Here is a 12765-nt window from a genome sequence, read left to right as displayed (position 1 = left end):
CTTTTACTTCTACTCCACTACTCTCAGAGGCAAATATTTTACTTTTACTCCACTACAATTATTTGAAAACTTTAGTTAATAGTTACTTTGCAGATATAAATTATTACATTATAAAACATACATTAACCACTTTAGCCCTATTGTATAACTAGGCTATTTGAAAATAGCCGATCTACAAGCTCACAACGTGTTGCACCGCAACGCGTTGTGAGCTTGTAGATCTGCTATTTTCAAACATTTTAGTACTTTTACTTTTGGTACTTTAAGTACATTTTGATACCAATACTTTTGTACTTTTACTCAAGTACATTTTGAATTCCGGACTTTTACTTGTAACAGAGTACTTCTACATTGCAGTATTGATACTTTTACTTAAGTAAAACATTTTAGTACTTTTTCCACCACTGATTGTGTCTAAAGTGATCCTTTTAAGTGATAACTGATCTTGAGTCACATCATATTATATTTCATATAATAAAAGTCTTACTGTAGGCCTACTGTATCTTGCATTGCAAAAAGAGTAAGATACAATCACAATTCACTGTGAAGACATTAAATGTTTCATGACATTCAGTTTTACAACACTGAATGTTCAAAGTTCAGGTTTTTGGGGTCTAATTGAGGTCATAAAACTCCCAAAAGAACATAAAAAATAAAAAAAAGTGAAAATGAATGTCATAAAACATTTAAGATCCATTCAGTTGGTGTTCTGCTATTGTGAGAACTTGATGTAAATCTAAAAACACATTGGAAGACATGAAGTAGAGTAGAATAGATTTGATACTCACGAACTAGTCATGTTCCCATTCATGTTCATAATTCATGAAAAGACAAAACACAGCATGATTAAAACATGGGTACAAATATATGATATAACTCAAAATGTACAAATTGTTAATAGTGGAATAAATAATGAAAGGATTTAAATTGATCGGATACCTTAATTATTGAGCTCATTGAGCTAAAATGGATAATCTTTCAAATGATTAAAATTATTCAGTTTGAGATTATCTGCTTCCATTTCTACTGTTTTAAGGAGTAGTCTATTGTGGGCACCATCTAGTCATATTTGTAATATAATGTGTAATATTATGTAATGCTATACATACCGACGCACGCACGCACGCACGACACGCACATACACACACACACACACACACACACACACACACACACACACACAATCCAATCCAATCCAATCCACTTTATTTGTATAGCACATTTCACAACCAGGGTTAAGGGTTTACAAAGTGCTGTACAGAAAATCATGCAAAATACAAGCTAAAATATGCTAAAAACACAGAAAACACCAGCAAACACACATAAAACAAATAAGACATAGACCAACAGAAAACTCTCAAGCGGGGTTAAAATGCCAAGGTGTAAAGGTGTGTCTTAAGCCGAGATTTAAAAGTCTCAATGGTGGGGGCCCTTTTAACATGGAGGGGGGAGCGCATTCCATAGGGTGGGGGCTATGGCAGCGAAGGCTCGGTCGCCTCTGGTCTTTAATTTGGTCCTTACTGTGACCTCGAGTCTTAGCTGGCCAGCAGACCGCAGTGACCTTGGGGGGGTATAGACCTTTATGAGGTCAGAGAGGTACTGAGGTGCCAAGCCATTCAGGGATTTAAAAACAAACAATAAAAAATTAAAATCAATTCTGAAACGAACAGGTAGCCAGTGGAGTGAGGCCAGCACGGGCGTAATGTGCTCACGCCTACTGGTTCCTGTCAGGAGGTGTGCCGCAGAATTTTGGACTAGCTGCAGGCGTGCCAAGGAGGCTTGATTTAGCCCGACATATTGCGCGTTACAGTAGTCCAGACGTGTGGAAATAAAGGCGTGAATGACGCGCTCAAAATCATTGAAGGACAGAACTGATTTAAGTCTCAGATGATAGAAGCTGGAGCTGACCACAGCATTTACCTGTTTGTCTAATTTGAGCAGATTGTCAAATTTTACTCCAAAGTTGGAGACAACAGGTTTCACATATGACTGTAGGGGGCCCAGATTGGTGGGTATAATGCCAGGACCACTAGGCCCAAACACTATGACCTCTGTCTTTTTTTCATTGACACTTAGAAAGTTAAAAGCCATCCAGGTTTTCACATCATTTAGACAATCTAGAAGTGGTGTCAGGGAGCTATTACTTTCCTTCTTTAAGGGCATGTAGATTTGAGAATCATCTGCATAGAGATGGTATGAGATGCCATGCTTCTTAAAAATTAGTCCCAGGGGGAGAAGATAAAGGGAGAAAAGTATAGGCCCAAGGATCGAGCCCTGGGGGACTCCGGAAGACAGGGGCGTGGAGAATGACACAAAATCTCCAAATTTGACTGAGAAACATCTCTCAGATAGATAAGACCTAAACCAGTCTAGGGCAGTGTCTGTGACACCAACACACTGCTCCAAACGGGAGATTAGAGTCTTGTGATCCAGGGTGTCAAAAGCAGAGGTCAAGTCAAGGAGTAGCAAAATAGCAGTGTTACCTTTGTCAGTGGTCAATAGCACATCATTGACCACCCTCAACAGCGCTGACTCGGTACTGTGAAATGCTTTAAAACCAGATTGAAAGACATCAAACACACACACACACACACACACACACACACACACACACACACACACACACACACACACACACACACACACACACACACACACACACACAACACAAACATATTAAGATAAACTTGATCACATTGTAGACCAGTGGTTCGAGACCCAAAAGAGTAATTTGATGTCTCCCTGGGACCCAACTAGTGAAAATTACCGATCTACAAGCGCACAGCCCTCCACGATGCGATGCGTTGTGAGATCATAGATCTGTATTTTCACTACTTTTTAAACTTTTTTTGAAGGTTTTCTTTTATTTTGTATTCAATAAATTATTTTGATAATACCAGCAGTATTAAAAAAAATCATTGTTTTGAAAATCTTGTGAAAAAAATCTAATCAAAATGTAGAAAACAAACAAAAAAGGGATATTTACTAGTGACCCAAAATTGGGTCCCAACCCACTGTTTGGAAAACACTACATCATGCCATGGAACCCCATAAGTGTACAAATGGACCCAAATGGACCAATAAGGGTGCATTTGGTTCCATTTGTACACTCTCAGAGTAACAGACCGGTAATGGTCCATTTGGTTCCTTATTATCAAACATGTATAGGACCCCCTGGAACCCACTAAAGGACCTCATATTCATATTGTATTAAAACCGCAGACTAAGACATAAGTACAACAGATGATTTGTTATCCTCATAACCTTAATAATAATTTGTGGGATTTAGCAAAAAGGTAGCATTTAGGTAACCTGACTCCGCCAAATGGAAGAAGCTTGCAGGTTAGCATTTAGGGTTATGTGTGCAAATTACACGAATAATGATTTTAATACAACATTAGACTTGAAACCTCAAGCTATGTAAGATACAATCACAATTCAGTGTGAAGACATTAAGATCCATTCAGTTTGTGCTCTGCTATGGTGAGCGTGAGAACTTGATGTAAATCTGAAAACACATTGGAGGACATGAAGTAGAATAGATTTGATACTCACGTACTAGTCATGTTCCCATTCATGTTCATAATTCATGAAAAGACAAAACACATTCATGATTAAACAAGAAATGACACAGTCAAATATATCAGGTCACAGCAAGCTAATCCCCTTGAAAAGTACTGTCACAACTCATGACTCTTACAAAACATTATCTACCATATATATATATATATTAAACTTGTTTTTGGGTGATAAAACAGACGCAATGATCATTGAATCCTCATGATAGTGTTTGTCTGGGTTCTGTTTACCATTAAAGTGGAGCTATGACATCCAGAGCTTCGATAGCCCCCTCGGAAAGACGGAGACCAATGCAGCATACTATAGTGATTTTTATCATTTCAATAAATGAGCATAAACAAACTACTTCACATGAACAATGTTGGTGTATGGGAAGGAGTCTCTGGAGATATGAAACGGAGGTCTCAGTAGAGATACTAGTAGGGAAAAGGGAGTCTCAATGGAGACAGGAAACGGAGGTTTCAGTAGAGACAGCAGTAGGGAAGAGGGAGTCTCTGGAGATATGGGAAAGAGCCCCGAGGCCGAGGGGAGACAGTGGCCAATGAAATCGCAGGAAAAATAATTTGACCTGGTCTGTGTGGTAGGTGGACTTTATGCTGTCACGTGAGTGTTAAGGACCACTTAAGTGTAGCCTTACACAATTTACACTCCACCGACTTTTTGTCCACATCTTCAGTGAAATACTTCCATACAAACGAACGTCGAGCGGCCTGTTTAGCTGGGGCCTCACCTGCTGCTATGTTCGCTACCACGCCCGGCCCTTTCCCAACGGATCGCTGCTACGTTTGGACGGATGTTGGGTTAGGCAGTGTGTGGGTGACTTGGTAATATGTTCCGTTTATAATGTTAATTATTTTTAAAAGAAAACTGTACAGTGGTGACTATAATCTAGTTGAAATTAGTTTGCTACCTTGTAGGCCTACATAAAAAATGTAATCAAATAAAGAATTTGCCTAGTACCAACAGTACAGTCGACTTGTGGTTATAGTCAAATAGCTATAAAGTCAACTAGTTGGTGAAACCCCTAACACATGCACGCACGCACCCACACACGCACGCACGCAGACAGACAGACACAGTAGTAGTAATCAGTAGAAAAACATAGATTTACAGGCTCACAATGTGTCACATTGCAACATGAATCACTGTTGTGGACTAGACTTAATAATAATTGCAAAAAAAAAGAGCTAACATTTGGGTTATGTATGCACATTACACACAATGCTCTTAATAAAACATTAGACTTGAAATCTCAAGCAATGTAAGATACAATCACAATTCAGTGTGAAGACATTAAGAGGACATGAAGTAGAATAGATTTGATACTCACAGCCTAGTCATGTTCCCATTCATGTTCCCAATTCATGAAAAGACAAAACACATTCATGAATATAGAAAATGGATACTTCACATAAGGCTCATCATCATTTACAAAGTGTTAATATTGGAATAAATAATAAAGTAATTTAAATTGATTTGCTATCTCAATTATTAAGCTCACTAAAATGGATATTCTTTAAACGAAAATGACATTATTCAGTTTGAGATTATGTGCTTCCATCCCTACTGTTTATATTCAGCATGTCAGTTGAGTCAGAGTATTGTGGGCACCATCTAGTCATTTTTGTGATGTAATATTTTAGCTCCCTGAGCTGAGTGGAATTGAAATGCTAATAGATATTTTGCAACAATGGTATAACCCACTATGCCCCGCAGCGCCAGGGGACAAGGTGTCAGCTCGTCTGGAGCGCAGAAGGGAGACAGTGGCCAATGGAATAGCAGGAATTTGGATCTGAAGTCAGGCTGCATAGGGGATGGTCTAACTGCCGTCATGCGAGTGTTAAGGGAAATAGAGTCTAAGGGCTCAAAGGGTGTCTGAACAAGCGCGACAGCACCAAGCCGAGGTCCCACGTGGGAACCAGAGGAGCCCGCACTGGACGAAGGTAATCATGAGGTGACGGCGTCTGTGTAGCCGTGGATGCCAACCGTGGCCAGGATAGGACGCCAGCCGCCGTCTTCCTTCAGAGGAAACTTGTGATGGAAAACCCACTGAGCCGTTCTAGTTTCCTTATAGCACCTTTGGTGAGAAGCGAGGTCACCTCCTGAAGGCCTTCTGGACCGACAAAGGCAATTTTGTCTGTGACAGTCAAAGGTGGTGTCGCGAGGACACGATCGAAGCCACGGCCTGGCCATTATCCCGTGCCAGTTCCGTCTGTAGCAGACACCTGGACACCTCCATTGCCTCGTTGACAAGGTCCTGGCCTCCACCTTAGAGAGTAGGGATCAGAGGTGGGTCAGGGAGAAGCTAAGCAGCATGGCCGCGTTCGTAAGGCGGGCCATGGAGGAGAGGACGCCAAAAGTGGAGCTCAGGAGTTGGTCAATGACCCTCCCAGGGCCAGGCCTCGGTGCTCTGCCGATAATGTTACTATCGGGAAGGACCATAGACGCCATCATGTCATCCATAGTAGGATGTCCGCCGATCCCCATGGGCTCTTGCCCTGCCATGAGTGTCCATGATCTGACCTCCCTGGAAAGGTGGAAACATTCTAGTCCAGCACTCGCGGAACGCCACAGTGTATTGGGGTCAGGTGGTGACAATTAGTCTATCGTTGGCCGGCTCCTCCCACCCGAGGCCAAGGGTCATTGCCACCTTCTCCAGGAGGGCACGTGTCACACCAGTAGCTGGAAACGGTTACTCCGAACCAACACTGCCAGTGTAGGAGGGGGCAAAAGACCCAGCTGTAGACGGTGCTGCATGCAACACAGAGGCACTGTCACCAAACTCCAGCTCTTCTGGGGCATGAAGAGACAAATCGTCTTCATCATCCTTAGTGCTCACTGCCTCACGCAGGGCAGCCACTCTACGTTCGAGGTGGTCCAAGTCCTCAGTCGCACAGCATTTGGAAGGGGGGGCAACCAGAGTAGCCGTGGGGGGACACCGCCATCGATTAGAACCCTGCTGATGGTCGCCCACCAAGGCCAAGGCCTGCATCTTTCTGAATTGAGCCATGCGCATATGGTCTCCTAGCATGTCACAATGCATGCAGCTCAAGGGGTCCTCTGATACCAAGCGTGCATGGTCTAGTCCAAGGCAATGCATACAGCTGTCATGCGAGTCCTCTGTGGACATGCAGACATCGCAAACCACACAGAGAAAGGCCATCGTGTTATAATATACACCAAGTGATGCAAGCCTGTTTATGAGCTCATAGCTGTATACGGGGCAAAAAACAGAACCGTGTGTACATACACACCTGCTGTGCAGCATACATGGATTGTCACTCGCTTGTTTATTAGTCCGCGGCTTTATACAGGGAGGAAAAATAGGACTGTATAATGTGTGCTTGTTGTGACATATGTATGACCACTCAATGGGCCGAGAAAATCAGGAACACACAAGGGTAATACAAAGTGCACTCCTGTGTTGTCGATCTACGCTGGGTTAGAGGGATATCATAACCCGCTCACCATGGAGCACACAAGTTTGTGAAAACATGATGGCACAGCCCTGTGAGGAGAAGCGTGCAAAGAACTTGCGTGTGTTGCTTCAACTTTGGGGAAAAGAACTGCAAGGTCGCATAAGCCAACCATACACTGCTTTTCCCAACCTTGTTATGGGGTAGGTGCTGTCCTCGAGCCCAAAGGCAAACCGGGAGGGTTCCGGCAAACAGAGACAAACAATAAAAGGACAAAAACCTTCAGTGCCGCAATACAGGTTGACCAGACCGTGTATCGTTCAGGTACACAGTGTCAGGAAATCCGTAAACAACAAATGACAAACTCCCGAATGAGACGGCACAAAGCCAAATCAAGCAGAGCGACAGCAGAAGCACTCAATGGAGGGGCTAACTTAGCTCCTCCAAGCTATAGATAGCTGCGAGAATACTTTCTGCACACAGAGGAAACGAGGAAGAAGGAAGTGCCACGTAGGAATTTGGTATAGGCGCAGATAGCGCCGCCCCTAGCCGCAGCACTACCCGCTACACGGGACTAATCTGTAAGTCTACCTCGGATGCCTCCGCCGTGCGGAGGGAAACAGTATATTGTATTAGAGTGATCCAATATAGTGCTAAATAACCCCACAACTCTGAGAGTGTACAAATGGAACCAAATGGACCAATAAGGGTCTACTTGGTTCCATTTGTAGACTGAGACATCAGCACAACAGATGATTTGTTATCCTTATAACCTTAATAATAATTGGTGGGATTTAACAGAAATGTCATATTTGGGTTATGTGTGCAAATTACACAAACAATCCTTTTAATAAAACATTAGACTTGCAATGTAAGAGACAATCACAATTCACTGTGAAGACATTAAGATCCATTCAGTTTGTATTAGATTTGATACTCACATGCTAGTCATGTTCCCATTCATGTTCATGATTCATGAAAAGACAAAACACATCCATGATTAGAAAAACGATACTTCACTTATAGACTTCTCTTATAGAAATATGACGCATTTACTTATTTGTGCGCTGGGCCTGACACAGAGGATGCTTGGAAATGTAATCACATCTGTCAAGTTCTGAAGCTCTCACACACTCCGGCTGTTTATGAGCGGGTGTTTGTGTGTGCTCTCTGTGGCTCCGCGCAGCGGGGACGGGACGCGCGTTCATGTGTGTTGGAAGTGATACAGGTACCAAGTATAAAGTCACTTTCCATCCCTGATCTACTGTCTGTGCACAGTGCATAACCCACACTGCACATATTTTGGGTGCTCATATACCCCGACAGGTGGTCTAGTTTCAAAAGATTTTCAAAAATAAAATAATGGATAAATTAAAAAGAAGAATCAAAAGAATGTCATATCAAAACATTATCAAATACACTCTAGAAAAGAAAAAAACATTCTAAGAACTAGTGAAAATAGCCGATCTACAAGCTCACAACGCGTAGCATCGTGATGTGTATTTTCACTACTTAGAGAGAGAGCAAATTTGTCTTTTGGGTCTCCAGCTAAAAAGTTCAGGAACCACTGATTTAGACATGTCACTTAATTAATCCTAAAATGATTGGATGACGGAAGTCACCATCAGGTGTCACTTGGATCAAATAACTCTGAAGTCATTATCTTTATGATCAAAATACCTCAAATATAAACAGAAAGATCCAGATATCAGACAGTGATTGTCACTATCAAGGGAAACCTTGTATGCCTTTTCAGGAAATGGAAAAAACCTGTGTTCCAATGGATCCAATGTAGTTATTTAGTTATTCAGTCACATGCTTGTTAATACTTTTAATTGGTTCAATCCTATATTAAAATTGCTTAGTGGTTGGACGTTTATTCGTCTGCCTTCTTCTAGCACACCAGCAGTGCAATAGCTTCCACACTATGTACAAATAATAATGCATGCCATGAGAAATCCAGTGCACTACATTTCATGCTTGCTTATTTCATACTTTCATTTTTACCTTACACTGTGTATTTGTGCATTATTGCGCAATACTCATTAGTGCTCCTACGCGATATGCGTCACATTTTCCCACTTACACAGCGCTTGCGGTTACACAAATAAGACGACAGCCGTTGCCTCAGAGATCTCCGTATATACCCATATCAGTGGGATCGACGGTGCAACATAGGTGTGAGGGCAGCTTAGCTTATAGTGTGAGGGCTAGATGCACGGCCCGAACCTCTAGTATTTATAAAACCACAGAAAGACTTTCAACACGGCGTCCCTATTTGGGGCATTTTGTCGGAAAAAGTTCTCACATTGCAGATCGGCTATTTTCACTACATTTGTGTGACACAGTATACCACAAAGTATAAAAAGGACATTTATTCATGACAAACAAAAATGACAGCCACAATATGAAACATAATAAAGACTCTAATGATTACAGTAAACAATTCTAGATATTAAAGCACAGTGTCATTTATACAGTACATGAAGAGATACATCATTGTGCATGTCAAGGTTAATAATAACGCACTGTGACAGTACATCACTTACCACGATTGTATAATCTCACAGCAGCCTCCACCTCCTGTTCCCCATGTGTGACCTGACAGATGTAATATCCATCATGTGTCTCTCTGTAGTCTTTCAGTATCAGAGACACGTTGCCTTTCTCCAGCTCCTGGGTGTTCAGGGTCAGTCTGCCCTCAGAGCCCCTCTCTATCATCTGACCATTCTTATACATGTAAATGCACTCTGTCTCCTTAAACCACCTGATTGTCATGGAAACCGCACTGATCTCATGAGAGAGGTGAAATGGGAGGGTGACAGGTTCACCTATCATACCCCGGGCATAGCCTTTAGTGTTGAGTTTAAAGTCACCTGTTGGAGTAAATAAAGTAATTAGTCACATATGAAACTATTAGTGTTCATTGAAACATATTTACAATTAACCACTTACAGTAAGCCCCCTGTATATGCTTTGTCATAATGAAAAATAGTAAAAATAGCACGCACGCACGCACGCACGCACGCACGCACGCACGCACTCACTCACGCACGCACGCACGCACACGCAATCACAGACAGACACGCACGCACACACACACACACACACACACACACACACACACACACACACACACACACACGCTGCTATTTTTGAATAGCCAACGTATAAATTGATAAAACGGTTTACATGATTGTGATGCTGAATTAACCAATTTTGCTGGGGACCTCCTGGAACCCCCCCAAGAACCCCTGTGGGTCCCTGGACCGCACTTTGAGAAGCACTGATCTAGACCAGTGTTTTCCAAACGGTGTCAGGACCCATCTTTGGGTCGCGGACCCATTTTTATGGGTTAGGAGTAAATATCCCTTTTCTTTTATTTTCATTTCCTACCATTTTTCTCCCATTATTATTTCAAAAGATTTTCAGAAATAAAATAATGGAGAAATTTAAAAAAAATAATCCCAAGGTGATGGTATACATCTGCCTGAGTGTGTTTGTCCCCAGCTGAGCTGGGGGTATGGGTGGACCATGGTCAGTGCGGGTTCCAGTGGGACTGGAACCTTGCCAGATTTTCTGGGCACTTGGGACGTGGCTGCGCCCCTAGTGGCGAGCATGGTCCTGGGTGTCACTTTCCAGGCATTGTCATGTCATTCTTAAACTAAGTAAGAAATACTTAAAAGTTGTTAAAATTAGTAAAAGAATACTCAAAAGTTGCAAAAAATCAGTAAAATAAATACTTAAAAGTTGTTAAAATTTGTAAAAATACTTAAAAGTTGTTAAAATTAGTAAAAAATACTTAAAAGTTGTTAAAATCTGTATAGAATACTTAATATATTTTTAAATCAGTAAAAAATACTTAAAAGTTGTTAAAATGATAAAAAATACTTAGTGAGCTAAATAAAGTGAGCAAAACATAATAAAAGTAAGGTAAAAATATTTTATATTTATTCTGTTGCTACTCCAGATGCAGTGTTGTACTATTACTGTACTGTATTTGAGTAAAAGTACGTACAAGTAATCAAAGGGAGTTAAAACACTTAGCGAGTGGCAGGCACACTTAACATTTCTTAGACATTTTATTTCTAGTTATTATTATTATTATTATTATCATTATTATTATTATTATTATTTTGTATTGTCTTTCATTTAAGTCAGTGATGCATTGCATGTAACTTTCAACAAAGGTCTGTCTTGTGTGTCTATGAATGATAATGACATCATGTTGTATGTATTATTGTTGTAGTGTGAAGCACATATCTCCCTCCACCCCAACAGTTGATGGTTCATCTAGGAAATAAGAATCACTTTGGTGACCTACCAAGATATCCTCTCGTTGCCCCTGCCATGTCCACTCCGGGGCTCTGTACGGTAGCCATGTCTCCTGCATAAAGAAAAAAAGAAAAAGACAAATGATCACACCTGAAATTAATAATATTTATCTATAAATAATTTGTGCATCATTGTGATTTGTAATGTTGTTTCTTTGCACGGTGATGTCTGATCTCAAATCCAACCGACATCACCTGGTCATAAACATCCAGTATAGCATGTCATTGCTGTTGGCCAGAAACCTCTTATCTCCATATTTTAACTTTTTGTGTTTTTTTCATAAATTAATGCCCTACTTCATACTACAGCTTTAGAACAAAAGTGTCCAACATAGCAGATTTACAAGCTCGAAGAGGCGCAAAGCAACGCGTTTTGAGCTTGTGGATCTGCTATTTTTGCTATTTCTTAATTTTAATCCTGAAAATAACAGTTTTGGAGACAGAGACGATATAGTACATATACATTAAAGATTGAGACTTTTCAAGTCAGATTCTCTTACCTTTGGCTAATTGTGATGCTTTAGATCTGAAAAGGAAAAGATGCTACCGACTCCTATACAACGACAGCCAAAACTAGAGTGAAAGTGTTCATGCCAAAGAATTCCAGCTACTGAAGGTGTGTTCATATCTTGATGAACTTATGCAATATCACATTGGTTCAGGCAGTGGTAAACAAATGCCTTTACACAGTAAATAAAAAAGGGGATGAATACAATATTGATCTCTTTGACTCACTCTCATTTACCTCTCTAACATAAAATAAACATAATACACTTAAAATAAGAAATATAAAAATATGAAAACAAATACATGTACTCTGGGGTGTTCGAAAAGGGCATAGGATGAAGTTAAAAAATGATCTAGTCCTATCCCTTATTGCTTATTCAAATCATATGTATTTGTATACACTATTAGTGTAATAGTGTATTATAACTGAACAAGTACTATGATCAGGCCTAGAAATAATTAGTAATAATTAGGGGGGCGACAAAAGAAACCCTGCATAATTTCATGGGAGGGGGACCGAAAAGTTCAGTTTGTCCAGAATATAGGATGGAAATGAGGCATTAATGATGTTAACTAAACAATGATTGTGTTGATGATCAGATAAGATCATCAACACACACCATAATCACCCAATTATGTATCTTTAACCAGATTTTTTAAGTATTATTACTTAATTTTGTTTATGGATTGATTGATTGATTAGTTCCATTCACTGTTGCAGCCATAATGTACAGTAAACAATATTTATCCTTACATATTTACAGCAGCTGGTTGATTCAATGTGTTGTGTTATCTAGTCAGTAGACAGAGGAAAGGAGAACAACACATCAAAGTAATGACAAAACATTCTGATCAACATTGTATAAAATATAATCTGTAAAATATAATCATTCAACACTCACTATTTTACAGGGGAATTGGAACTGTGC

The 12765-nt window shown here is 40.5% G+C and overlaps 1 protein-coding gene across 1 annotated transcript; it reads right to left on the bottom strand.

Moving 5' to 3' along the window:
* Positions 1 to 2483: 2483 nt before the first annotated feature.
* Positions 2484 to 11913, bottom strand: LOC308095754 (butyrophilin subfamily 2 member A2-like). The gene is made up of 4 exons (XM_080442795.1): positions 11830 to 11913; positions 11320 to 11382; positions 9536 to 9871; positions 2484 to 2549 (listed from the first exon to the last, which is right to left on the bottom strand). The coding sequence occupies exons 2-3, from the start codon at positions 11375 to 11377 to the stop codon at positions 9537 to 9539; spliced, it is 393 nt and encodes a 130-aa protein (XP_080298921.1). The 5' UTR covers positions 11378 to 11382; positions 11830 to 11913; the 3' UTR covers positions 2484 to 2549; position 9536.
* Between the last annotated feature and the right edge of the window lie 852 nt (positions 11914 to 12765).

The sequence above is a fragment of the Gymnoscopelus braueri genome (genome assembly GCF_963280865.1).
Source record: "Gymnoscopelus braueri genome assembly, chromosome: 11".
Classification (NCBI taxonomy): Eukaryota; Metazoa; Chordata; class Actinopteri; order Myctophiformes; family Myctophidae; genus Gymnoscopelus; species Gymnoscopelus braueri.
The sequence above is the reverse complement of the archived record's forward strand: the minus strand, read 5'-3'. Positions and strand labels throughout refer to the sequence as shown.